The sequence below is a fragment of the Dermacentor variabilis genome, chromosome 10, assembly GCF_050947875.1.
Source record: "Dermacentor variabilis isolate Ectoservices chromosome 10, ASM5094787v1, whole genome shotgun sequence".
In the NCBI taxonomy this organism is placed as follows: domain Eukaryota; kingdom Metazoa; phylum Arthropoda; class Arachnida; order Ixodida; family Ixodidae; genus Dermacentor; species Dermacentor variabilis.
In genome coordinates, this window is record NC_134577.1 from 18,127,836 (window position 1) to 18,155,293 (window position 27,458).

A 27,458-nucleotide genomic window follows, 5' to 3' on the forward strand; every position below is an offset into this window, starting at 1 on the left:
GTGGGAGTTTGCATGGTCTTCTTAAGTTACTGTCATTAATGTCATGAAAGGGGGAATAAGAAAGAGCCATCAGCTGAGGCTGCTGTGGCCTCTGATACAATCCCCCAATATAATAATGTGGCACAGGCACACAGGGTTTCTCACTGAGACATTGAGGCAACCTTATTGACTGGCCACACATTTGCTTTATTTACTCGATTCTAACATGCATATTTTACCAGAAATATTTGTGAAAGACATCAAGCACGTCAGAATACAGTGCAATGAAATACTTCGATAGTGACAAACTACCGTCATGATCAAAGCCTATGTTTGCTTGGTTTCTAGTGCTCTTGCTAATGTAACTTTTCCCGAGATTAACAATAGTTGAGCACCAGGAGCTAAGTGAATAGGCATTATTGATTTTGCAAATGAAAGAACAATAAGAATGAAATTGGGCGTTACTTTTGATTATTCTTTACAGCTTGTGCTTAACTGCTTTAAATAGATTATAGTAATAATAGATTATAGTAATCAGAGTTTTACCAATGCACTTTACAGGAGCATGTGAAAGAGAATTTTTACTTCATTGCTTGACAGGCATTGCCGTGCCCAGTGCTGTTCCTAGATAGTTTTATGACTTGAAGAGGATACAGTATTGTGTGCGTAATGATCCAGAAGTGCAAGGTTTTGTTTGTAATACATTTCAAATACTTATGATTGCAGTGAATATTACATGGCTATTCATGGAGTCCACTTAATGCATGGGGTAACCATCACCAAATCTGTGGAGATGTCATATATGTGAGAATATAATAGGTCAAGCTTAGCCTGTACATTTACAAGGTTTTCTTTTTCAAGCTCCTGTTGTTCGCAAAATGAAAACCACAACGATGACGCTGTGCACAGATGTGTTATGCAGTGCCTCTGGTGTAGAAACTAAGCAGACACGATGAAACCAGATAGAAAGCTACTCATTGTTCCAACTTTTTCTTCTCAGTGCTTGCCTCCTCATGTTTATTCCTCTTTTTCTACACACTCCCGTCTGTCCAATTCTAGCTTGTACAATTTCTGCACTAGCCTTATAAACTTGCCATCTTGAATTTCATGCTGGAGGCTCAGGTTATTCCATCTTGACCAGGGAAGATGTCCATAACTCATTCCAGTGGCCAAATACCTGTAGACATGTTAGGCTCCTCGCCTCGATGAGGACCGGGTCACCTACTTGTAAACTTCTATTAGGATGCGATGAGTAGAGGTGAAGTGCCCACAGCTCGAAGAGGTACTCTTTCTTCCATCGTATCCACAGATAGTAGACGAGCTTCTGGCGGTATCACAACTTCTGGCTGAGGTCACATTGAGTAACCTGAGCACTTTGAGCTTCGAAGTCAATGTTGGTACAGTCTGGTGAGGCAAAAAATAAATGCCTGACCAAAAAATGCGCAGGACATATTGGAAAGGGCTCTTTAGTGTCCGCATATTCAAGTCGGCCACTAAGTCGAAGCTGCACCCTTTGATCCAAATAAAGGTGGAGATCGCGCAGTTCGGAGTATTTCTTGACAGTGTCTCTAAGCCGAAGGGCTGCAATGTCAGTCGCGAATACTTTGAGCTGAACACGACAGATACAGAATATTTCAGCCTTGTTTAGCTACTCTCAAAATAGTGCCACCAAGCAACATTTTAGTATGATGCCATCTATCCACAAATTGAAATACTCCAGCGGTGAGGTGCAGGAGCTTCTGCAGGTTGCTAAACTTCCTTAAGTCAATCAGGGCATCCACTTTTCTCAGCATTTGAAGAAGTACATATTGCATGTCACATACTGGCTCTTTATTGATCTGTGTGCTCATGTCTGACTTTGTAGGCCAGGTCGATATTGGCTGGGATGACCATTTAGGTCTGCTCCACCGGCTGCGACATGCACGTGTAGTCTTTGCCGGTACGCCCCTACTCAACAAATCTGACGAGTTGTCTTCTCCTGGGCAGTAGCGCCATAGCAGTCGGTCAGCAACTGCACTGATTTCAGTCACCCTAGACTTTACAAACTGACCCAACTTGTTATGGTCCCTCCTGATACAGCTCGGTGTGCTCGTTGAGTCTGTCCACATGGCACAGAGAAAATGCATTGAATCCCACGATGAGCGTAGTCCTTGTGGCAACTCTGGTTAAGTTTAACCCTTTATCCAGGCAGTCATTGAAGGATGGGAAGCCTTGAGCGTGTGACCATGTGTCGAACACGACCTGGAGCTTGGTAGTCAGCGATTCCTCTCTTATAGCTTCCCGATATGGTATTTAATAGGTGACCCGATCAATAGGAACATTCTTAGGTACCACTTCAGCGTGTCCTAGTTCCAGGTACTGCCAGATGACTGTCGTACCACTCCAATAATCCTTCATTCACTGATAGCCTTTTTGCCAGTTTTTGTAGACGTGCAAGCGCGTTATCACAGTTGCTTCCAAGTAGCTGTTTCTGATCTTCCTTCTAAGTCAGCGCCATGGTACATCTGCCATTTTTCTTGTGAATTGTTCCTTGGAAGCGTGCGACGAACTCATGTGAGGGAGGTTCTCCAGAATCTGTGATGCCCATTGCTTTGAGTTGCAGAACGCAGACCATAAGGTTAGCATCAGAGTCAAGAAAGGCGCCTTTCTTGGCGATTGCTCCCTTGTAGTGTCCATCCAAACGCCTTGTTGTGACCAGTTCTGGAATTTCTATGCACCTTATAACTTCTCCCGTCATGATTTTCCAAAGATGGTTGGCTCCAATCAACAACTTGAGGCCATTCTTTGTCTCCACTTCAAGAAAATTGAAGAAAGTGAGTGTCAGCTGATGACCTTGCTCAGCGAGTGCATTGGTCAATTCGAGAAAATAGTCAGTTCACAATTTGTGTTGTGTGATTCTTTTCTCGAAATTTCACGGTTAGCTCTCCATGCTATCGTTAGTGAGAGACTCCAGTACCGCAAGCTGTGCAAGGTGGATTCCCAAGTTGCCGACCAACCATCACAAAACACAGCGAATGGGCGCAGCCTTAACGTCTGTGCAGCGCTACCATGACAAAGGAGAATTTTTTTTAAAAGAAAATTGTCAGAGGGGACGATACAGGGGCCCATTTTGAAATTGAACAAATAAAAGAGCAATTATGCAAAGAAGAAGTGAGGCGTGCAGACAGGACACAAGAGTAGAAAAGTGGACAACACGAACGCCGACTATCAACTGAAGGGAGCACTGAGGCGAAAAAAGAAAGAAGACACAAAACTTATCTGCGCATGCTCAGGAATGGTAACACCACGTGTCAGTCGGGTACGCGTGCCGGTCTATGTGAGAGATAACTGTTAAGGCACTTAATCTCTTCCTTACGTAAAGTAATCGAAGGCTGACTCACGCACGCACTTCCACCATTATAGATATGCCATGCCTCTACCATAAGACGCGTATCTTCATTTTTATGCCTGTACAATATCGCGCATTCATCTAACTCAGGCGTGCAGTTACAATCTCGGCAATGTAGCGAAAGATTAGAAGGCGATCCACCGGTTAACGACCTTTTATGTTCCATTAGCCTCTGATTGATACACCGTCTCGTTTGTCCTAAGTAGAACTGGCCACAGCTAAGGGGAATTTTATAAACCACACCCATACGACAGTCAGTAAAACTATTGTTCTTATTGTGTTTCACTGGACAAATATCTGTTTGTTTTCTGCCTTTTACCCACTCCTTTTTATTCTGTACGGCAGCGCGTATCTTACCTAGCTTATTGGGAGCAGTGAAAGCAACATTAACATCATATCTACTTGCAACTTTTTTAAGCCTGTTCGACACTGAATGAATATATGGAATAGCCACTACTCTTTTTTTGCTATTACTGCTTTCTGTAATCACGTCCGTCCCTCTCAAAACCGACTTCTTTAGGCGCTCAGCCACAGTGGCCACCACTACACTAAGATAACCTGCTTCTAATAGGCACCGGACCTGCGCATTAAAACTGGCGCTCATTTTGTGCATGCAGAATCTGGTGAAGGAAGACTTGAGGCACGACATGGCAATTCCGTTTTTTACTACTTTGGAATGCTTGGATTGAAAGTTTAGCAACGGCTTCGAAGATCTTGGGGAGTACTGCCAACAAACATGATTTTGTTCGAAGATTAAGGAAATGTCAAGAAACTGAATTACGCGTCGCTGAGGAAATTCCTTGGTAAACTTTAATCCTCCCCCATAAAGTTTAAATTGCTCACTTACTGAGGTAGCAGCGGAATCGAATTCTTCCCTATTGCAGAAAATCAGGTAATCATCAACGTAACGAAATATCTTGATAACGCTATCACCTAAGGCTTTCTCTAAGAAGTTGTCAACCTTACTCAGGTAAATGTTGCTAAGAATAGGGGCAACCTTTGAGCCAATACAAATGCCTGGTTTCTGCAGAAAAATGCCATCTCTCCACCCAATCAGCGTCGACTTCAAGTACATTGAAAGAATTTCTAGAAAAGCTCCCGTGGAAACACCGCATCTGTCAATAAAAGCCGACTTAGTTTCCTGTGCTTGCCTTAACGCAGTTTGTTGCAAGATTGCTATGATTTCCTTTCTTCACACATATGTAATTATTGTGAAATTAGGTTTCCTGAATTAAATGCTACAAAATGTTGCTTTAACTGTTCACTATTGGGGTGCAGGAAATGGGTATACTATAGCCATTATTATCATAGTGGCCTCTCAAACATTTATGTCTTCATGCTCACAGGACTTGGATGGTCACAACAGAACAAGAAGCTCTACCTTGATTGTTGCAGGTGACCTCACTGACATCTGACGTTATTAGCCGCTGCCACCGAGAGGTGCGGGATTTCCGCAACGTCCAGAACCTTAACAACAGCCTGGCCTTCTTCCTACATGACCTGCTGTCTGTCATGGACCGTGGATATGTCTTCAAGCTGATCAAGGTGCAGTTTGCAGGATGTTTCTTTGAACTTCAGTGTGCCTAGTACTGATGGTTAATGCATCTGCCTACAATTCGTGATATATGAGAAAAGGCTTTGTGGAACCAGTATAGTTGCAACCAAATTTTATCTTTTTATCATTAACATTAGGTCAACATGCTTCTACTAAAAAGCAGGAGAATGAAAACTGGCCAAGTGTCGTTTTCTTTCTTTTTTCTTTTTTTTTTTACAAAGTTTCAAGCATTGGCTATGAGTACTGCCTTTCAGTTAGGCTCATTGTGTCATTCTTTTGCTGACCCAAACAGAGTGGTGGTAAAAACTGGCAGTTGATGATTGCTTTTGTGTTTGGCGCTTTTATAATGCTGTATTAATAATGAGCATCTCTGATTGTAATGTGTGTGGTGCAGTGCTGCAGTGATGGAATGGGAAAATTGTCATCCACCTGAATTGTAGCATTAAGTACAAACAAGACCCTTATGGAAAGAAAGCCTCACAGTTGAAAAAAAAAATTCTCCCTGGTCCTGGATTTTTTCCCTTTCAGTACTCTCCTTTACCTTGCAGGCTTCCACAGAACTGATTTACCAGTGTTACAGTGCATATGCAACAGTAAAACACCTCCACAAATCCATTTGACATTTCAAAAGTACCACTGTGTTTTACAGCAAGCAAATGTTCATAACAACAGTCCAGTACCTTCACAGTTGCACTGCCACTTACATAAACTAAATGGACTAGTAGCTATGCCTTGTAGTCGCAGTTTTCACAGCACACCACACTTTTGGTAAGAGCGCAAGAGCAACACGGACAAAAGGAAGAAAAGCACGACAGCACGGCATGTTTTTCTTCCTTTTGTCCGTGTTGCTTTTGCGCTCTTACCAAAAGTATGATAAATTCAAACCAGCTCGCCCACCTTGCTATCTTGCTTCACAGCACAGACTGTTGCGTCTTCGCTAACAGGCTTTCTGCAAGCAAGTCTCAGCCAAAATCCAGTCTCTGCCTGATGCAAGCAGCCTGGCATCATTGAAGCTGGACTTCTTGCGTGTACTGTGCAGTCACGAGCACTTTGTGACCCTCAACCTGCCCTTTGCAACCCCGCTGACCCCTTCACCAGCGACGTCTCCTTGCCCAAGCATTGCATCATCCCAGGGCTCAGTGGTGTCCAGCTCTACTCTCACAGACCGGGGCAGCGCCTTCGCTGAGCTGTCACCCGAGTTTCGGCAGCAGCATTTTCTTGTGGGCCTGGTTCTGGCTGACCTTGCAACTACCTTGCAAACCAGGTTTGTGCTGCCATTCGTTATATGTTAAGCCTATTAAGAGGAGATGTGCCATACAGATCCTCTTTCGTTAATAACGAAGTTCACTGAATGAAGTTTATACAGAAAACAGGCTCCTATTTTCGAATATATGTTTTGTTTTTCAATATCTTATCTAGTTAAGTGTCTATAACTCCTTAAGGGACCCTTTACCAAGCCCCATAGCAAATTTTGGTTATACGCTGGAAGTTGTTGCGTGTCCTCTAGGGAATGTTCTGCCTCAAAAAATGTTTCAAATCGGCTCATTAATAGCCGAGATAGAAATATTTCAGTGCTGCGAACTCATGATTTCAGGAAGCGTGCTCCATTGCCACGAGATACACTCTCTCCACTTGCCCCGTCTAGCCTCTGTAAGCGAAATTCCTTCCCTGCGTTATTCCATACCGGACCTCGAGGATTGCGGGATGCATACGTCACGGGCCCCACCTTTATTTTTTTTTCCTCCTCGCTTTTTTGCGGTGCGGCACATTTTTGCTAACAGCGTCGCGTGCGAGCTGTTGGGGTTGTCTCACTTCGCACAGCGCAGCGCACGCTTTTGCTCGCTGTGCACGTGGACACCTGATTAGCTGTATAATTCAGTGCTACACAAATACTGAGGCAGACACAAGCGGATCACAGAGCCTGATCGCGTGCCAGAACACAGTAGAAAATGTCATAGTTTCAGTACCTGCGCCCGTGACTGCACAACCGTGGGAGCAAGCAGGTGAAACGGAAGTACATCTCTCTTGCTTCCGTGCAAAGTAAAACAAAAAAACATGTAGACATTCTGTTTCTGTGTTTTAGTCTTTCTCTAAAGTTCATTTTGTCAATTCAAGCAACAGATCAACAAATAACAGATGTTGCCTTGAATAATTCTCAGTCATGTGTCTCAATGATTGACGTCACACTGCGAACACAAGTACGTAGGCGCAGGGATGCGTGTACGTCACTGTCCGGCTTGGAGTGTGGTCGCCGTGAGGGAAAGAGAAAACGGCGTTCGGATTGAAATTTCGGACCTTTCAGCGGCGCGTAGCAATGCAAGACTTTGCAAACACGATGGTTAGTGCGCATTGTATGCTGTGCACTTGTCAGCTCTAATTGTCCAGACCTGGTGAGGGGCCCTTTAAAGTAGTAAATGTATGGTCTCTAGTGCAAAGTTTGGGCATCATACCAGGCATTACAAAATAATATATATTGTTTCTTGTGGACAACTAACACCAAATAAAATCAAAAATAATTTTCTTCTAGCTTTAATATTTAAAGAAAATAATTTTAATATGAACTGTTTTTATAGAGAACATATATAAGTGTTTTTTTAAAAAGCACATGATCGAAATTGTTGAAAATTACAATAAGATCTAAATACTTCCATTCTACACATCCTTGTGCGTGTGAATGCCAAATTTAGCTGAGATGGTTTCACATTAAGTACAAGAATCTTGGTTCACAAGTAGCGAAAACTGAAGAAGAAAAAAAATAGAAAAACGATGAAAAGTTTTAAACATGCTTTTTTCTATTGAAAATGGTCAACTTGCATGGAATTTGGCCAGAATGCAGGCCAGTCATTGCGGAAGTGTAAAACTTCAAAATTCTCCTGCTGCGCAGGTGGTACCCTCATAACGCTTGTGCGCTTCCACCTCCAGGCAGGCTATTTTTGCTGCACTGTGACGACAAAATTTAGCTTCAGCTGTCTGTGCAGCTGTCTATGACATTCTTCCGAAACAAACTAAAAATCGAATACGCACCAGTCATTTTAGCAAGAAAAGTGTAGCATGCCTCCATTTTTGACAATAAAACAAATACAAAAGCAACTAACTTTACCTTCACAGAATGGAAATTTATTTACTTAATGACCATTGTCACCATTCTCAGGCAGCACTTTATTGCTGTGTGTGGAGAACCACGACAGGTCTTCCTCCATACTTTCCTTAATGCGCTTGATAGTCTGTATTTATCAAACAAGCTTGCAAATAATTGCATGTATGGTATGGCTGCTCGTGCCTAGACTACCACTTCACTAGTTCGTCCTACAACGGATGTGATTCTCCAGAACGCCAGGAACATGTGATGCAACTTGTTGTCGCTAGCCTTACATGTGAAATAACTTATCATTTCAATGTTGTTTCTTAATCAGACTGAAAGTGGTGTGTCGTTGTCATTAAGCTGTGTGGGAACTTATGTTATCACTGTCCATGGTCACCATCTAGTGATGGTAATGGTGATGATGCTGGCTTAGATGACTCTGATGGTATGCTGTCACTAATGCCACGAAGGCGGTTTTGGTTTTGGTTTTGTAGCAGACTGCATCGCCCAAGCAATTTTCGGATGAAATTTACTGAGGAAAAAAAAGCAAGCATGATAATCGAGCAAATACTGTAATAGTTCATTGTGAGCTACCGTTCTTCCTTTAAAATCTTCCTGGGGCACGCCAAAAGTGCCGTAGGCGTTTTCAACAGAAGATAATGTGTGTTTGACGCATTCACTGTGCCATAAATTGCGCCAAGACAGATGGTGCCACTGTTGTAGTACCACTGTGGTCACCATTAGGGTGTGTGTGATGACCATCCTAGGTCGAATCATCTGGCCTAGGCTAATTTTAGGATCAAAATAGCTAAAGTTTGGTCCCATAGCAATGTATGAGCGCCGGCCGGGACTTTCGGTCGGGATCAAAGTAACTGGGGTGGTATCAACGGAAGTCTATTGTAAGTGCAGCTGAGCAAATGTCATGAGCAAGTGTGAGACTATGTTTCTACAAAAGCGCGACTCAACACAACGAAAGAGAAAAATAGTGTGTTCCATATAACCATTTCCATTTCTAGTGGAACATGACAACGCAGCCAAGTGATTTGTCTCTTGTTTCTTTCGGAATTTGTTCTTTCTTGCAACCAATCCTGTGTTATTCCAATTTATGGACACTGTGTTTTTTAGTAGTTCCTCACTAATGAATAAGTGTCAGAGTAAAGATTACACACTATTTTTTAGCTGTGAGGCTGCACTATGGTAGAACACACTGGTGTTCTCATGCATTTATCAGCACTGTAGCTACTGTTAGGTGAAGCACAAATAATCAGGTTATTAATTGACTGTGTAGCATGGTTCAAGTGACGAAAGCTGCACTTGTCATATCAGCAGTATAGAAGCAACAAATACAGCCTGAATATAATACAGCATTACCGAAAGCAATGTCTCAATTGCACTACTGCCACAGTACAGATGAAGGGCTGTAGTGGCCCTCGCCGATGTGTTAAGAGTGGGGTTGTTAAATAAATTTAAAGCAAATGTAAAAACAACTGCAGTTCAGGGATCTTTAACAGTATCGACTAGCGGGCATGCGGTTGTCCACATTTCAGCACTGTCTGTTTATGAGAGTGAGTGCCTTTCTTTTCCTTTTTCGTCCTCTCAGCAACTCACAGCTGCAGGCCAAGGCTGTCAACATGGCTCGAAACCTGCTGACAGTGCATGATTGGGACCCACGTTTTACTGACCTGGACGTTGTCCGACCAAGGGTCGCTGCCCTTTACTTGCCCCTAATTGCCGTGGTGGTGGATGCTCTACCATGTCTGTTTGAATGGCAACCTGAAGCAAGAGGTGAGGTCAGATAGGCTTGTAAAGAAGATTGCACTATAACTTTGCTAGTACTATTATCTGCTCTGGAAGGAACAAGAACAAGGCTAAAGTGTAAACAAGAAAGTATCGTGCTGTGCTATTAGCAGTGGTCACATTAGCATTTTGTATTAGCTGGACCTAAACCACAACAGCTCTCATGTATGTGGGCATTAGAATAGCAAAGTTATACTGTAGTGTGTTATTCTAAAGACTGCATCCTTGTAAGAACGTTGAAAAGTATTTTGCTGTGTACTGTAGACAGCAGTGAGCTTAGTTTCAATGCAAAGTATTAAGCTAATTTGTCTGATAAGCTTGACAATCCAAGGACAGTTACCTGGTTTTTGTGAATAGATGTATTTACTTTTAAGTGAACTTCTCATTAAGGTGAACAGCTTTCCAGGGCCCCTTCATGTTTATTGTAACGGCAGCCTATCATATACTCACACACCAAAAGGAATGATACAGGCACTACTTGATTTATAAGCTCCTCCATTCATAAATTAATGGGAACTCTGCTAGCACTTAAAAAGTCTGTTATCTTTGTGCTAAATGATCACTAAGCTTCCTTCATAGAGCAGTCAACTCATTTTCTCTTTCCTTTCTTCTTAGTTCGTGTTGCAGAAAGTACAGAACCAAATTCCAAGCGCCGTCCGCCGTCCATTCATCAAGCAGTTGCCAATGCAATTGCTGGTTCATCTGTGCCTTGGCGGGATAGCCCTGAACATGGGAATGCCTATGCTCAGGTAGTTTTCTTTTTGTCTTTCGTATTTGTCTTTTTGTTTTTATGCACTTGACCACCCTTGCAATGTGTATGTAATTTCAGCTCCAACTGTAAACATTGTTAAATTAATAATGTCATTCCGGTCTTTTTTTTATTGAACTTATTTATTTCCATATTGACACGTGTACTTGTCTTTGTCGGGCGACACGTTTTACCACCTAAAAAATGTTATGGCACAGCGCAGGACGCGCTTGCATGTGTGGGAAGTTCCTGGAATGTTATCGATGGTTCCATCCACTGTCTTTGACCGAAACTTGTGTAATCTGATTGCATGTGTGCGCGACGTGAATAATGTAGAACTTTGTGGTGTAGGGTCTCTCACACCCGTACTCTTGGGACAAAGGAACGACAACACAGTAGTGCAAACAATCACAAGGGCATTTATTGCACCTTTCATAGATCAATGCCTGCTAGACGAGTTGCTATCCACAAAACATGCCGATGGGCGCGCGACAAATCTAGAAGTCCGACTCACCGCGACCGGAAGCGAGCAAATATGTTCGCCCCATGCTGGATCCCAACGCCTGGTCCTTCGCGTGTATGGTCACGCGAATCGTGGCGCGTTCGAAGGCGGCCACGCGAGGCGGTCTCGCAGAAGCATGGGTCGGCGCGCGGGATGTCCTCACTGATAGCCGACCTGCCGGGGAAGAGCCAGCCCGTCCTCCCCTGCGCCCCCAAGTAACCCTGCCGTGAGGCGGCGTTAGCAACGCAACACTCGCGCCATCTCTCGCACTGTGCCCCAACCACATCGACCGCCGTGGGCATCACGCAGGCCACGCGGCGAAGCCGGATTACAGGAGACGCGCCATGCGGGAAAAACATATCAGGGGACGCGCGAGAGTCGCGCATCCCCACAGTGGAAGGCGCGCGGGTCCCAGTGATTAGTATGGAACATTCGACAATTGATCTATAAAAGCCAACGCGCTTAACCCGCTGATCAGATTTTCGTCGATCGCCGACCGTGTTCGCTGCTATCGTTGTGCTATAAGTGTAGCCTGTCTTGTCGGCACAGGTTCGCCCAATAAAAGTTGGTTCTGTCGTTCACAGTATTGCTACTGTGTTCTTCTACGTCACCAACACGTGACAATATTGAAAAAAAAGTAAATGTACCCTTGTTGGACCTGTAGCCAAAGGCTAGTTGGAAGTCGTCTAAATAGCCAGTGCAAGTAGTTCCCCTCTTTCCATTTCTATCAACAAAGGAGGCTACAGGTTTGGAGCTAACAAGCTTTGTTCAGTGTATGCTGCTGTAGTGTTCAGTTGTATGTCCTTTGCTGCTGCCACTCGTGGCAGAAGTTTATTACGCATCCTGGTGTGGTATCCTCATGCTGTGCGCAACCTTGTCTCACAGTTTCTTTGAACGAGTTGTGCTTTTGGTGTAAATCTTGGTGAGAAAAGTGAAGAGGTTTGCTGGCCATTTGTTGTGGTCAGGGCCAGCAGAGCCAGCTGAAGGAAGAAGCCACCAGGCACCTGTTGGTCTGTTTCCTGTGGGTGCTCAAGAATGCCGACCAGCGCACGCTGCGCCAGTGGTGGGCCGACTGGCCTCTTCACCGCCTGCAGCGCCTGCTCGACGTCCTCTACATTTGCGTCTCCTGCTTCGAGTACAAGGTGCGGCCCTGAGTAGCTGCTTACCCATCTGTTATTGTTCACATCCATTAACAGGAGCAAGCAGCAGCCACGCTTAGTTTGTTCAGGCTGTGCTTTCAGAATAGCATCAGCCCCTCTGTTCACTGACTCACTAATCAATGCAAAGTAACATTCCTTGTGGTTGCAAATTTAAGCAGCAACGCCAAGGAGTGCATTTTGGTCGTGATTTTAGCACGGGTGCCACACACCATAGTGTAATCATGCTGATGTTGCTTTAAAAACACGCAAAACATTTTCTATTAGTGCCACTTTCTGTCTTTAGTGTAATGTGTTTCATAAGATTAAATTTACCAGCAAGGTCACAAATGCAGATTTCAAGGATGAAAAATGACAGAACGCAAACATCAGTACAGATTCTGTAACTCTAATTTATTGAGTGATAATTTGTCACAGGTAGCCACAAAACAAAAGGATATTACATTGGCCCAGAGGATAAACTATTAGGTTAATAATGATGACAGTGAGAAACGCCAGGCATGAAAAAGTGCAGATACCCAAGGTCCAAGGCTTGCCTTATAGAGATGTTGATATGTGCGGAATGACGAAACACAGACAGTGTATAGTACAACCTTCAGGAGAGAATCCATAGAGGAAATTTTCATTGCTTGCAACATCATCTTGGCTATTACTACATTTTTTCAACGCACTCTTGGGGAGAGTCACTACTGCTCAGAATCACCTATAAAGAAAAAAAAAGTATGTTGGAATATGGTAGGCACTTCTATGTTGTAAAAAGAAAACTGGCCATGTATCGCAGTGTGGTTGTTGATGTTATTCCATTTTCGTGCTCAGGGAAAGAAGACAATGCGCAAGTTTGCCCAGCAGACACTAAGGAAGACATCGGACATCAAGTCCAAGCTAGAAGATGCCATCCTGGGCCACTCTAGTGCACGCAGTGAAATGATGATGCGACGCCGTGGAAACAATGCTGGTGTGGTTGGAGGAGGTAATTCCCTAGTGACATGACCAGAATTTTGCGTTGTCTAGCAGGTAGCTCTCAGCTGGATGAAGGCTATTTGTGGGGAGAAATTTAAAGAAGGGAATTCTAGCCTATGGGGCAACTTTATGGCCCAAGATTGGTTCATTACTCCGTGAAAAGTAAATAGTCATGCTGTATCAAAATGAAAAACAAAAAAGTGAGCGAAAAAAGAATTTTCGTTTGAAGTTTTTCTTCAGTCGTTTTTGCTGACAAAACAGCTCCTCATGATATGGAGTGTCTGTTCACCAGCAAAAATTTCACATTATCAATGAGTGGTATCATCTTTACCAGTTGACCGCCTGTTTTGTTTTTATTTTGTCTTTTGCTGCTTGTTTCTTCATACAATTGATCAAGTGATCGGAGCTGCGTTTTCTGCTTTCCAATAGTTCTAGGGAATGATGTTAGACAGTGGCTTGCACCTAAAGGCCAACTGCGACAAAATTTCGCTTTAGCTAAAGTTGTTATAAATGCACACATTTCAAACGTCAAGTTTTTCATGGAGGCTCCTCTATATCTATGCTATCGTAAGCTAGGCTTTTTACATGACCTAAAGTTTTGTTGCAGTTGGACTTTAATTTAGTAAAATTGTTCTTCTCCTAACCTCCTATCCTTCAACTGACGGACTCACTGGCTTCTTTTTGTTGCCTCTTCAGAACGTAGTGGCACACCACAGACACCAGCACAGGGTGACCGGCTGAGGTGGCGCAAGGACCTAACACAGTGGCGTCACGGCTCAGAAAATTATGACAGGTGCTGTGCATCTTGCATACTCAGCGTCACTGAGGCTCATGCTATAACACTGGGGCTAATGATGGCATTTATAAATCCATGCTTCATTTTAAAGGTGTTTCTAGCGTGATGCTTATGCTCTGCTAACCCTATGCTAACCTTTACTTCTAGACCGAAGGTTGAAGTTGAAATGGAGGCCCACATTGAAGGGAACCTGTCCACTGAAGCGACAGCAACAATCCTTGACGTGCTTGAACTGATCATACAGGTGCAGTAAAACTAATTACCACTCTCGAGTAGCATTGCGTACTTCTTGCATGTTATGGTGGCTTTTTCATATAGTACTCCTGTTACCTACGAAAGTTCGCAACTACTTGTTATATGCAGGAGCTCTGATACCTTTCTACGTGATTTGACATTTCAAAAGTTACACAAAAGCCTTGTAACTAATGGCTGTACAATATCGCTGTGCACTTGTATGCAAGCACAAAGTTTCAAAGGCAGACACATTCTGTGACGTGCAAGGGCCGAGACAAGCGAGCCCAAGACCCGCGACGAGGAGCCACGGTTCTCGGAGGCCAGGCGCGGGATCGACGGTAGTTGACTGAGCGGTGAACAGGTGGCGTGAGTGCGGAGAGGACAGCGGGCGAGTGTGCGGGTGGAGAGTGGCGAACGGGAGAACACTGAGTGTGGTTGTGTGGTGCGGAAGGTTGGCGTTCGGGAAATAAAGCGGTAGTTCGGGACCACGTGTGGCGTGTCGTCGATCGTGACAATTCATTGGCCTACTTGAGTTCTGTTGTGATTGCAACACTTACTGTGCATTCATGGCCACATTCAAGCGTTCATAAGCTGGCTCCTTTTTTTTTATTAGTACTACTATTTGCATTGCTCGAGTGGGAAGAAAAGCAATCTCTGAGCTAAGAATGACCTTGTTGCTTCACAGGTGGTATCTCAGTCGGATGCACAACAAAGCGTGCTGGGCACTGTGCTACGTGTCCTGTTGCATGCCCTGGACTGCAACCAGAGCACTCTGGTGCTTCAGAACCTGTTTTCTACTCAACGATCACTTGTCTTCAAGGTGTGTGTTGCCTGTTTGATTGTTGCTAGCTGCCTTTCTTGCACATTTCAGTGCTCCAGTTTAAAAAAAAAAAGAGCACATCTCTGCTTGGAAGTTCAGCCCTGCTATGCAGTTGTGATTGTCACACTTTAAAATTGCAGCTTGGGATACTGGATATGGGCGTGTCTCAAAAAGTTAAGCTCCACAAATAAAGGGTGACCCTGTATTGCAGGCTGTTCCTTTCTTTTTTCCTTTGTTTATAATATGCAAGAAAAGAGAACCTGTTATTAAAGCACAATCATGCAGAATTGTGTGTGGAGCCAGTGCCCCTTCATCTCGTTTCAGTCATGTCTCATGCTATGTGGGATTTGGTATCGTTAAGGAGGTACAGTGGGGTCCTCTGTTAATGGAAACACTCTTAATTGGTGGCTCTCAGTTTGCTGTCACTGTAGCTGGCTAGTGCCATATGAAGCTGTGTCCATGCACTGCACAGTTGAGCAAAAAGGTGCCAGTGCCACCAACCATTAGTCACCATCCGGCATAGCTGGGCAATTGTATATGGCAGTTGTATACATTTGTCAGAGAGGAAAATTTGCATGTGCTCTAAACTCATGCATTCCCTTTAACAGTGGACCACATCGTACATTCTGATAGCATTAGGGGAAAGGCTGAAAGGGCAGGCATCATCAAATGTGATAGTTTCAGGTTTGGTGAAGCAGCGCACCGAGTGAGCCCCCATTTCTTTGCAGTTTCCCGAGCTTCTGTTTGAGGAAGAGACGGAGCAGTGTGCCGACCTATGCCTACTTCTCCTGCGGCATTGCAGCTCCTGCATCAGCAGCGTGCGATCCCAGGCCTCCGCCTCACTCTACCTCCTGATGCGCCAGAACTTTGAGATTGGAAATGTTAGTAGCGCCGTCTTTTATCTCTGCTTACCTCTGCAGGTTGTTGATTTTGTTGCTTTGTGACAATAGCCTTTTCTGTGACAGCCTTTTCAGTGCTGAGAAAAAGAGACCAGAAGGAAATTGGAAAAAAAGTCTTGAATACTTTTATTACTAGCGCCCCTAAAATATATATATATCAGTCAACTCGGGTTAATTCGACTCTTGTGGAACCGCAAGGTTTGGTTGAATTATCCACTAGGTTGAATTAACAAATGGTGTCAAAATTAACAAATTTAAATTTTTTGTTTGCTTATAATAGTGTGTAATGTCTTTACGTTTCTTTGTCTTAAAGTGCGACTCCACCAGCATGTGGCAAATAGAACCAGTATGTTGAAATTCTGCCTCAGTGTGACACAACACGAAACAAGCGGCAACATATTACCTAATGGACGGAAGTAGCATAGGCCATTAAAAGATAACAATAAAACACTTTCGCACCTAGGGAAACAGTAGTGCTGTCTGCTGAATTCCTTGGTGTGTTTTCATACTTTAGTAACTGCTGTGCATGTGACGAGACTTCAGTGGGGGCCGAATTAACCAAGGCGGCATGCTTTTGCATTCAAACTAAATGAGTGTTCCTTCCATATCAATGTATGATTTCTGGCTGGTACTTTCCAAATGAGTTCGAGTTAACCCTGGCTGAATTAACGAGAGTCAGCTGTAGTGAAAATTCTACCGCTAGAGCAGTTTGCTTGGCCACTGTCCATGGCTCTGTAAAAGCACACAGTGTGAGTTTCATCAAGGTATACATTTTGTTGGCACACTCCTGGGCACAGCTTATTGTTCGAAATAAAGCTCTACCACCTCAAAGGCAAGTCCATTCCTAACATGAAGAAAGAAGGGTGTATTTGGAGCTCTCGCACATTTATAATTTGCATTAAGTGTGATAGGCCTTAATCTACATGAGCATGGATTTCATGTTACCACATCATGTCATGTCAGGTCATGCTCATCAAAACTGAAATGCACTTCACTTGCTGCCAGAGGAACTTCTGAAGGTGCTTGTTTTTTTCCTAGTTTTTTTCAATGTAAGTGAATATAACAGTGCTGTCTGATGAGGGCACCATTCATTGAAGAATAGGGGGTCGCACGAGAGCGGCCGACACAATGGCCGCTCAGGTTGAGTGTGCTGGCACGTTCTGCTCTCATGCTAGCTGCACGTGAGCCCATCTTCTTCTTTACCTGCTTTGAAGGCGACAGTTGCGCCTCTACAGGGTCCCCTTTCTAGTGCGAAACGCGATTGAAATAAAGTCGAGTGGTAAAGTCCAGGTAAAGTGTGCGGAGGGTGTCGTTGGTAGTGTCAAGTTCATCCAGTCAGAGAAAGATATACCAGGCAGCACCGGCAGCGTAGGTTGTGAGTGAGCCGCAGCCACAGTGATGCCGCAGTGTGAAATCGCGACCTGCCGCAGCTTCTCATAGATGCCCAGTCCTGCACAAGTCGGAGCTCCAAAAGTGAACTGCCTGGCAGCTCAGGACTTGCGTGGAAATAGCGAAAGTGTTGGCCATTCACAATGTAGATGTACAAGTGATGCTCGAGCTGAAACAAAAGAGATGTCAGAACTGCTTCTGTAAAACTTCAGTTGGCCATGTATCTGTGGAAGGTGTGAACACAGAACGTTGAAAGGCTCGCCTGCTGCTGCTTACGCTGAAATCACGAATGCCAATAGCATCAGGGTTGCAGTGGTCGCTAAATACATTGTGAAGGTTGTGCTTGTGGCGTTGCCGTGCCTGCGAGAGTGAAATTTGCGCCTAGTGGAGCCAGCGGGAGACCCTCTGAATCGGTGATGAGTGAGGTGCCTCTGAATGGAAAGTGGTCAGCTTGCAGGAACGTCCAAGGAAGGAGAGTGGTGGGCCGCAAAATAGCTGAAAGCGCTTGCGTTTGGCCCAGTGAATTCTTTGGAGAAAGTAGCCACACAGCTGCCTTCGAGCAGGGAAGGATGCTTGGGCCGGCGCATGTTGACGATCGGCACGGGTGGACACAGGCGATGTGGGATGGGAAGACGTGGAATGACACGATGGTTCAGATGGTAAGAGCTGTTGTGATGGAGCGCCAGCTGGAGGAGACAACGCTGGAGGTGATGTAGCGAGCAAGGACGGCTACCTTTAAGTCCTCGTAGAAGTCGGGACTGGAGGTTGGCAACTGGAGCCTGGAATGCAAGCGGAGCCTGGAACCTTCTTGAGAAGGAAGTGGCTGTCCAACTGGATGAACCAGATATCCAGCATGTCGATGTAGAATTCCCGGACACCCTGCAACCGCAGGACGTCTGCTGAACTGCGTGAGGCCACGTCACTCGCTTTGGTAGAGTTGGTGCGCTGATGCTGGCATGGCTGGGCTAAGTCGCCTGGGTCACCAATTTGTGGTGGCGGCGCGAGGAGGTAGCCGCCGTAGCCACGATTTATTTAGGCCGGCCAGCCATGGTGGAGTGGGATCACGTCCGGGTCACCAATTTGCCGGTGTCGGCCGCTCAATATCCCACTGCATCATGGCTGGCCAGCCTAAATAAACCGTGGCTGCGGCGACTACCTCTCCATGCCACCCCCTACGAGGATGAGCAACTCTGTTTCCACGCAGCTAGAAACATGAAAATGTGATGCCTGCTTCTCAAGTCGTATTATGAAACATTTGCACAAAGTTGGTGGTGCCGTGTAAAGACTACTGTAGGGCCTCCACTGTTGCTGATGATGGACCAATCTTGACCTCCGTGGGGCATGCGGAATTTCTTTGAATTGCCCAAGAGCTGGTAAAAGGCCCATCAAGTGCCCATCAGACTGCACCTTCTTTCATTTCACTTGTATTCCCATTCATAACTGGGTGCCATGCATCATCTATTTGCTAGTATAGTCAACTTTTATCATTTTGATATCTGATAATTTTTCCTGCCTTTTAATTTGACCACATTAAATAGTTCCTAAAGGCACCCTTGCTTCTTGAAGACTTGCATTGACTTCCGGATTATTTGAACCAAAATTAGTTTGCTGACATTGAATTCATGGAAATTAACAAATATTCATACCAATTTCTTAGTAGTATTATCAATGCTGGCAAAGGATGATGCTGATGCTGCTATGGTATCAGCAGCAGTCAAACCAATTCAGTAACAAGAAGCTAAACATTTTTGCCTCAAGTTTGGATAAAGGTGACAGAGAAAAAGCAACAAGATGACACTGTCTGTGTGATAACCTTTTGTGATTTGCTGTGCTGTTTGATGCTTCACAAATCTCCCTGCATATGTCGTGAGAAACCTTACCCTCACATCGCAAGTTTCAGAAAAATTTACTGGCACACAGCGCGGCGTCAAAAATACAGTTGCCGTTATACGCTGGTCCTAGAGGCAAGTTGCGGTGCCACAGGGAAGTCCACATAAGCAAGCAATTCCGAAAAAAGCAAGCATCTGAAAAATCTCTCTGCGACTGGGTTTGACATTTTTGCTATCGGATTACATATTTCAAGCCACATGCTGACAAATTTGCTTCTCAAAGCCAGCATCATGTTGGATTCCACATTTTCGGTTTCGTTATACAGTTAAACCTCGCAATAACGAAATCTGCAGGGAACGGGAAAAATGTGCTTTTGTGAGAATTTCGTTTTATGAAAGGAGACAGCACAGATAGGTAATGCACCACAGAACAAAACTTTACTCTCAAAATTCCATTAGCCTACTTTGCAAACTTTGCTTGAGGATATAGAACCGCATTGCCGACAGTATAAAGTGCACTGCATGCCTCGACCAGCAGTGGCAGCACTGCCGTAGCGCAGTATTCTTGGTCAGTTGCTTTTGGAGATGCGATCACAAACGATTTATGGAGAGCGCCATAAACAATTTCATGTCGGTGGGACATGGATTTCCTTGTTTTTGCTGCATTTTTCTCACCAACGCACACATTACGCAGTGAACTGCCGTGATCAGCGATTGTTCTTCGAAACGCATATTCATTTTGGTTCAGTTTCACCTCACGCAATAGGCCTAGGCCTCGCTGTATCGTCAGCTACGGGGAACGCAAACTGAATGCGCGTTTCGAACAACGATCGACGTTCTCGCCTACAGTATGCGTGCAAAATCCGTCGTCACATGTCTGTAGAAACATGCATGCCGCTTCAAATGGGCGATCAACAAACAAAATGGCGGCCATGACGTGTTTCGAGCGCATTGACCGCTTCTGGTACTTGGTTGTTTTTGTGAACAAAAATGGTGGCGCCCACGCAAGTGTAGTGGGGTGGTAGTTTGCGCAATTTTAGTGCAAAACAATCGCGTTTGAGCACATTTTGTGGCCTGCTAGCCTTACATGAGTAGGTAATATGCGGAGTTATGTTCTGACAAATTTCGTTGATACGGGATTACAGTACAGTGACATTTCATTGCTGAGAGGCACAAAATGCATTGAATCCCATGGGCGTTCGCCGGGGATACGAAAATGTTTCGTTGTCGTGAGAATTTCGTTCTTGTGGGATTTCGTTATCGCTGATTTCGACTGTAGTAGTTAATAAAATAAAAGCATGGCCGGCCATATTTTTTATTCACCTCATTATACTATTTGTGTTTGTTATATTTAAGTTCAGCTGTATGACACGGCATCTGTGAAGCTTGTAACATGAAAGGGGGGTTAAGAAAGAGCCATCAGCTGAGGCTGCTGTGGTCTCTGATACGATCCCCCAATATAATGATGTGGCACAGGCGGTCAGGGTTTCTCATTGAGACACTGAGGCAACTTTATTACCTGGCCACACATTTACTCCGCCTACTCGATTTTAATGCACACTTCTTTTCACAAATATTTAGTATTATAAAGATGACATGCACATTAAGATATATTATGATACCAAAACTGGAATAGCAACAAGCTACCATCATTGGCATTCAAGATTATTGCAGTTCAGTCCAATTCACACATTGGCTGCAGCCATAGGAGCCGTGCTAGCTGGTAAACAGTTTGTGCTCCTCCATAAGATTGTTTGGTTGTCATCGTGGGCAATCCATTAAAAAAAAAGGGCGGTATCTCAAATGTAATGAAGATAGAAAGCCATGAGCTGTTAATGATGATGAGGAGTTTTCCAACAATAATGATGTCCACTGTGCCTCAGATGCAGTTAATTTTTTTTTTCCAAGTGTGAAAAGATTACTCTCTCTTCTGTAATGAAAATCTGGTAATTGAATGAACAAAAGCACTGGATTTTTCATTTTCGTCCATGAAACTGAGATGCACATCACAATCAAGGTTGTGTGAGAATTGAGTAAATGTGGTAGCCACCTTTAGTGCGAATAGCATTCTTGGCACTGTCAGGCATGTTTTCTTTCCTTGAGTCTAACCGTATTGCAAAGCACCTAGAACTGACAAGAACGCTGGTGTTCTGCCAAACTATTTGCTGATATCAAAGTTCTGCAGAAATTTTGAACAAAAGACCCATTCACACGAATAGCTTCTATTGGTCAGCTCAAATAAGAGTCTTCATATCAGCATACATAATGAATTATCTACATTGAAAAAAGCAGCTAAGCTTATTGTACCGTGAGGGTCTGCTCAACTGCTTAAGTTGCCCCCAGAGTGTTCTGGGGACTCACATTGCGCTCACTACACCCTAGACCCCTGTGGTTTTGTAAGTCCACATTGCTCTAGGCCGATCCCAAAGATAGTGTACTTTAAGCTGTTTCTTGTTATGTATTCAGCGAAGATGAGCACATGCAAGCAACCGTGTTTTTCACCTTTCATTTATTTATTTTTTATGTTATTTCTTTTCTTTGTGTCTGTGTGTTTCATAATGACCATTCCGTCATTTTGAATGGTACATTCAACAATTTTGCCAGTAACACAGCCTACTACGATAGCCGAGCGCCGGTGGGATAAGGAAAGGCACAACTTGCCACATTAAAAATGCGTGTAATGTGTGCGCCAGTGATTCAAATTTACGTCGGCCAATAGGAGCACTTCCTGTGTTCATGTGGCAGCTTTAACAAATTGTGATGCCATTTTGTTTTTTCTTTTTGCCTGCCTTCTTTTGCTTGTAGTTTTACATGGCACAATACTCTTGTGGCAGTCTGAAGGTCCAGTCTCTCCCCTTTATGACATTACTAAGATGGAGATGTTGCATCAACGCAAAACTGCACGATTTGTGGTGCAATGTCACCTCTTAAGCTTCGTGTTATCAGTGCGGATAAAGGATGCTGCTGCTACGGTATGGGCAGCAGTCAAAGCGGTTGAATAACAAGACGCTAGATCTCTGGCTTGGAGTTTGGATAGAGGTGATGGAGAAAAGCAACAAGGTGACACTGTTTGTGTGAGAAGCATTTCTCATTTGCTGATGCATTTCACACTTCAAAAGTTTTCTTGCTCATATATCCAGAAACTCCACCTAAGTTTCGTGACAAGTTTCAATGGTTGGTCTGGCACGGCTAATGCACTTGTATACTACCTGTCACCAATTCTTCTTTTTTTGTGCATGAATGAAATAAAATAAAATTTTATGTTTAAGCTGATGAAGCTTCTTTGGAGTAATGATACCTTTTTACATAACCCACCTTCCTAAAGTTAGTAACAGTTGGCATCATTCACAGATTTTCATTGTGTTATTTTCTAGCACACATTCAAAGTTGATTTCTCTTCTTTGGCAAAAAAAAGGGACAGCTGACATTTTTGTTAGGCATTTCTTTGAAGTTCACTTGGGAAATCTGTAAGAAGAAAAACATGCTGGCTATAGGTCTGTTCCTGTAGCAGATGTTAAAAAGTAACAAATTGTTTGTAGTCTCACTATCGTCTCTAATGTACTGTGTTATGATGCTACTGTCACTATATTATATAAAACAGGGACAAGAAAGTGCACAAGACCGGTGCTTTTCCCGTCTTATTTGTGCTCACTTTTTGTTTCCAAACATGCACCAACTTGCACAGCAGAGCTTTTTGCCAAGACTAGAATTTTAAGGGCTACTGCAATTAGTGACTTTATGTACAACTGTTATGTAAATAACACTCTCTTATCACTGTGCCATGCAGAACTTTGCAAGAGTCAAGATGCAAGTGACAATGTCACTGAGCTCGCTTGTTGGGACAAGCCAGACATTCAATGAGGAATTTCTGCGCAAGTCACTCAAGACTATCCTAGTCTATGCCGAAGAAGATGTGGAACTCCAGGAGACTACATTCCCAGAGCAGGTTGGTTGACTGGTGACGAGTGCCTGGTGAAGGAGCGGTTCGCCGCTTCTCTCGTCTTAGCGACCCTGCACTGCTGCACGTGAACGCCCACTGGATGTTGGTGTCGGTGGACATGTAGAAACTGTGGCGCCATTTAACATCCAATTGGTGAATGGCTGCTGTTGCCTCTAAGATTACAGTGCATACCGTTACACCTTTTTCCGCTATTGCTTGCACGATTACTCATATGATGTGCAAGAGGCTTCACACAAGACAACAGGAACCAGTGCAAGCACAAATTACAACTTTGTATCGCAATATAAGCCACAAGTAGCATATAAAGCAGTTGCAGTTGGAGTAGCTGGGAAACATAAAAGTATAAAACCTGTTGTTGTCCTAATGTAACCAGAGCACAGGATATGAGCTTTGATAATGAAGTACAGATTCACCGGAGCTAAGAGGATACATATTCACAGTCCTCACTTATATATAGCAGTGTGGTAAGTAACAGGATCGATAGCCAAAGACACAACATGGAGTGGTTTGTGCCATTTCTATATTCTTACATCTTTGTATTAAAAATGAGGCGACACCGAGCAATGTCATGCCAACTTAATATGCAGAGATATTTCTATAGATGTGTGTCTGCTAGCTTAGGCTTTGACTGGAAACATTGCTGGTGCAGTTTGTGGAGAGCCAGCAGTCAAGTGATGAGTGCTCAATCATTCCTGCATGCTTCATCACCTTAGTCTGGTGAAAAAAAGCTACATTTTATTGAAAAACTCAGGTTCGGGACCTGGTGTTCAATCTGCACATGATACTGTCGGACACGGTGAAGATGAAGGAGTTTCAGGAAGACCCCGAGATGCTGCTTGACCTTATGTACCGCATTGCGAAAGGCTACCAGAACTCGCCCGACCTGCGACTCACCTGGCTTGCAAACATGGCACAGAAGCACACAGAGGCATGTAGTTTGCTTTCTTTTCTTTTTATCGTTGCTAGCTTTGAAAAGGTTTGTTCCTAATAGGCACTGGGTACAGGTGAATCTTGTTATTGGCCACGAGATAGAGCACTGTCACTGCCTGGCATACACTGGCTGAGTCATGCATAGTGTGGATGGCGTGCTGCGTCACCTGCTAGCTACTACGCATTTGCATGTGCGTGTACGGCGTGTGTATTCTCAAAATACTGTTTGTCCTGTGGTTGTAGCGCAGTTGTAAGTGTCGGTACACATTTTTTCGATGAAGTGCAGATACATTTGACCTTCCACTGTACTTTTCGTGCTGTGATAAGATCAGTTACTGTACGTATTGAGCTTGTGATATGTGACCATTGCGCCCTCCTTTTGCCAAAATCATTTAAATTTTGTCGCTTTTTTGTGTTTCAAGCACATCAGAAAAGGCATTTTGTTTTCTTTCCAAGGCATTTTGTTTTCTTCCAAGCAAATGAATTGGTTGCAGCAAGGCATGAGTGCAGCAGATTAGTGACGTTTTGCTGTGCTCTGTTGGTGATTCTGCAATCTTTATGATATCGCGAAACATGAAGTGGCGTGAAGATCACTCAGCAACAGAAAAAAAGTATCTTAAAGTATTTTACATGCTCAAACTGTATCATGGTGTGCACTTCATCTTAGGCCTATAATTGCACAACTTTTGCTTAGTAGTTACATGAACAGTCTTCTGTCGTCTGTTGGCAAACTTGAGGTTCGGAGCCCTATCATAACAAGAAAGACAATAGGACAAGTGCTCAGACAACAGAGCACTTATCCTGTCATTTTCCTCGTCTCCATACTTTTTTTTTGTGCTGGATTTTTCTGTTCATGACTGTGACTAGTTCTTTCTGTTATATATACTGTCATGTTATTCATTGCTTGTTTTTATTTGTTGAAGATCACTGTGTTTATAAACAGTACACAGAAAACACTTTTGAGGCAGTGTTGTCTTCAAACACAAATGATGGTAACATGTGATTGTAAAGCTGCATTCAAATACAAGAATTTGTTGCAGTAAGCATTGTTAAATAGGATGAGTTGTTTACAGCAAGAAGTATATGAACATGTGGTAGCTATAATATTCTCTAAAATGCATGACATGTTAGTGAAAGAGTGTTACAGGCTTTCACGCTAGCCTTAACCAAAGAGTAGTGCTTAATCTAATCTTAATTTTTGTCCCACAGAGGGGTAACCACACTGAGGCAGCACAGTGCCTCGTTCACTCAGCAGCTTTAGTAGCTGAGTACCTGCACATGCTGGAGTACAAGCCACACCTGCCCATAGGATGTGTTTCCTTCGAGGTGCGTGGCAGCCTATTCTTTGCTCTTTCTTTGTCATGGATTGCCTTTCCTGCACACTTGCACTTTCATCACAACTGTTTGTGGAAGAAAGGTCTTTGCCATGAGGTTCAGTGATTGGTTTTTAACCTCCGAAAGCTGCTGTAGCCTCCTATAAGTACGCTGTAATAGAGGGCTTCAGTTTAGTTTCGGCCTCCATTACATTAACTTTATGTAATCAATGTAATAAAAAAGAAAGTTGATTTCAAAGCTTGATGGGACATGTATGTGCTCCGAAGCACAGAATTGCATCACTGGTGACAAAAACCAGCTACAAGAGTGCACTAAAAGGAACACTGAAAAGGAAGGTTATGCGAGTGGGATCGATCAAGTTTCATGGGTCTTTCATGTTCTGATGCTCGTGCCATGACATGAGTAGAAAAGCAGCAGTATAATAGTTGCATGAACTAGAGGTGTTGCATAGTTCCTTCGGACAGTTTACCAGTCATTGTGTGCACGCAACACTTTATGCCACAGTTTTTGTAGGGAGTGGCTCATAAAGAGCTTAATGGGATGTGGGACAACTAGCTTCGTTGAGGGTAACATTACCAAGTTAAGATATGGAAGGAAAAGATGTATGAAGCTGTAAAGAGGGCTTGATACATAGTACCTGCATATCATATTGATCGCTAATAAAGACAAAGACAGGGGAAGATAACACAAAATGACGACACGGGCAGTAATATGATATGCGGTCAATATGATATGCACTAAGCACCAACTAGGCCAAACTCAAGTTCTTCTGAAGCATGATACCTCATTCTACTGATCATGCACTGGGAAATATAGACTCGGCCAGAAGTAAAATGCCATGTTAGTGAGAGGCACTAATTTGCATTGTCCGCTTGATTTCTGATCTTTCAGTGGCACAGCTGGCATTAATGAATGAATAAATGAATTAATAAAATTTTTGTTTAGAGAAGAAATGGCTCGATAGCCTGAGTAGGGTATGGGGGTTGTTGGGTGAGGTTTATGAAGTAGTCTCGCTAAACTTGCTGAAGTCCAGTCAGGTCAGTCTGATGATGTTAGTCCTTGTGTCGAATTCCCATATTGACATCAGACAAAGTTCCTGCGTTTCCAGAAGGAGGTTAGGCAGCGGGGAAATCCACTCTTCGTATCTGGTGTCCCACATATAAATCACCTGGTAGTTCGTGTAGTGTTGCTCAATGACTTAGGGATGTCAACTACTGCAACTACAGTGATCGAGCCCTGTTTTAGGCTATAGTTCATTTCAAGTAATGTTTTAGACAGAATCATTAACCTGACATTTACTTTGACCAGGAGTTGTTTTTCTGACTGTAAGCATATGGCAGGGTGTCAATTGACGATCTCTTATCTTCATTTTCTTTTCTTTTTTTGTTTTCAGAATGTGTCTCAAAACATCCTGGAAGAGAGTGCAGTGTCGGATGACGTGTTGTCCCCAGACGAAGAAGGCATATGCACTGGGAAATACTTCACTGAGAATGGGCTTGTCGGTCTGCTGGAGCAGGCAGCCAACTCATTTTCCTTGGTGAGTTTGCATAGCGTTCGTAGCGAGGGGAGCAATGTAAAAGGAAGTAGCATGCTAAGGTAGTACCAACTGTGGCATGGGAGTAAGTTGGGTACTTCCTGAGTCATTTACAACATCTGGAGCTGTTGGCAGTGCTGAAGGTACTTGAAGGCATCTTCTGCAGATCTGTGAACTATCAGAGTAGTGCAACAGTTCTAGTAATTGTTACTTTTACATTTTTACATTTAGCACAATGAGAGGTGTGCTGAGTTATCCACAGCATCTTGGTTGCAGAAAATTAATTGTTTCGCCTCACAATATTTTTTTCAAACGTAACACATAGAGTTTGTTCTGTAGAGTGTCCTACAGCCCTCACAGTTACTGCTTTTTTTATTTCAGGCCGGTATGTACGAAGCAACAAACGAGGTGTACAAGATCCTGATACCCATTGCTGAGGCACAACGAGACTACAAGAAGCTTGCCAACATTCATAACAAGCTTCACGAAGCTTTCACCAAAGTTGACCAGCAGGCAAGTGAAAAGCATGGTGACTGCTGTAGCTGTCATTGCTTCACAGCGTG

The 27,458-nt window shown here is 43.7% G+C and overlaps 1 protein-coding gene across 2 annotated transcripts in view; it reads left to right on the plus strand.

Moving 5' to 3' along the window:
• The window catches only part of Zir (dedicator of cytokinesis), a 70,666-nt gene that overhangs the window by 34,847 nt on the left and 8,361 nt on the right, over positions 1–27,458 (plus strand). For both annotated transcript variants that reach the window (XM_075671799.1, XM_075671800.1), the window contains 15 exons: positions 4,763–4,912; positions 5,867–6,186; positions 9,605–9,789; positions 10,417–10,550; positions 12,017–12,193; positions 13,025–13,178; positions 13,865–13,961; positions 14,112–14,208; positions 14,884–15,018; positions 15,747–15,899; positions 22,923–23,081; positions 23,848–24,024; positions 25,236–25,352; positions 26,755–26,898; positions 27,277–27,408. In XM_075671799.1, coding sequence (XP_075527914.1) covers positions 4,763–4,912; positions 5,867–6,186; positions 9,605–9,789; positions 10,417–10,550; positions 12,017–12,193; positions 13,025–13,178; positions 13,865–13,961; positions 14,112–14,208; positions 14,884–15,018; positions 15,747–15,899; positions 22,923–23,081; positions 23,848–24,024; positions 25,236–25,352; positions 26,755–26,898; positions 27,277–27,408 — 2,331 coding nt within the window. The remainder of the gene's footprint in view (positions 1–4,762; positions 4,913–5,866; positions 6,187–9,604; positions 9,790–10,416; positions 10,551–12,016; positions 12,194–13,024; positions 13,179–13,864; positions 13,962–14,111; positions 14,209–14,883; positions 15,019–15,746; positions 15,900–22,922; positions 23,082–23,847; positions 24,025–25,235; positions 25,353–26,754; positions 26,899–27,276; positions 27,409–27,458) is intronic.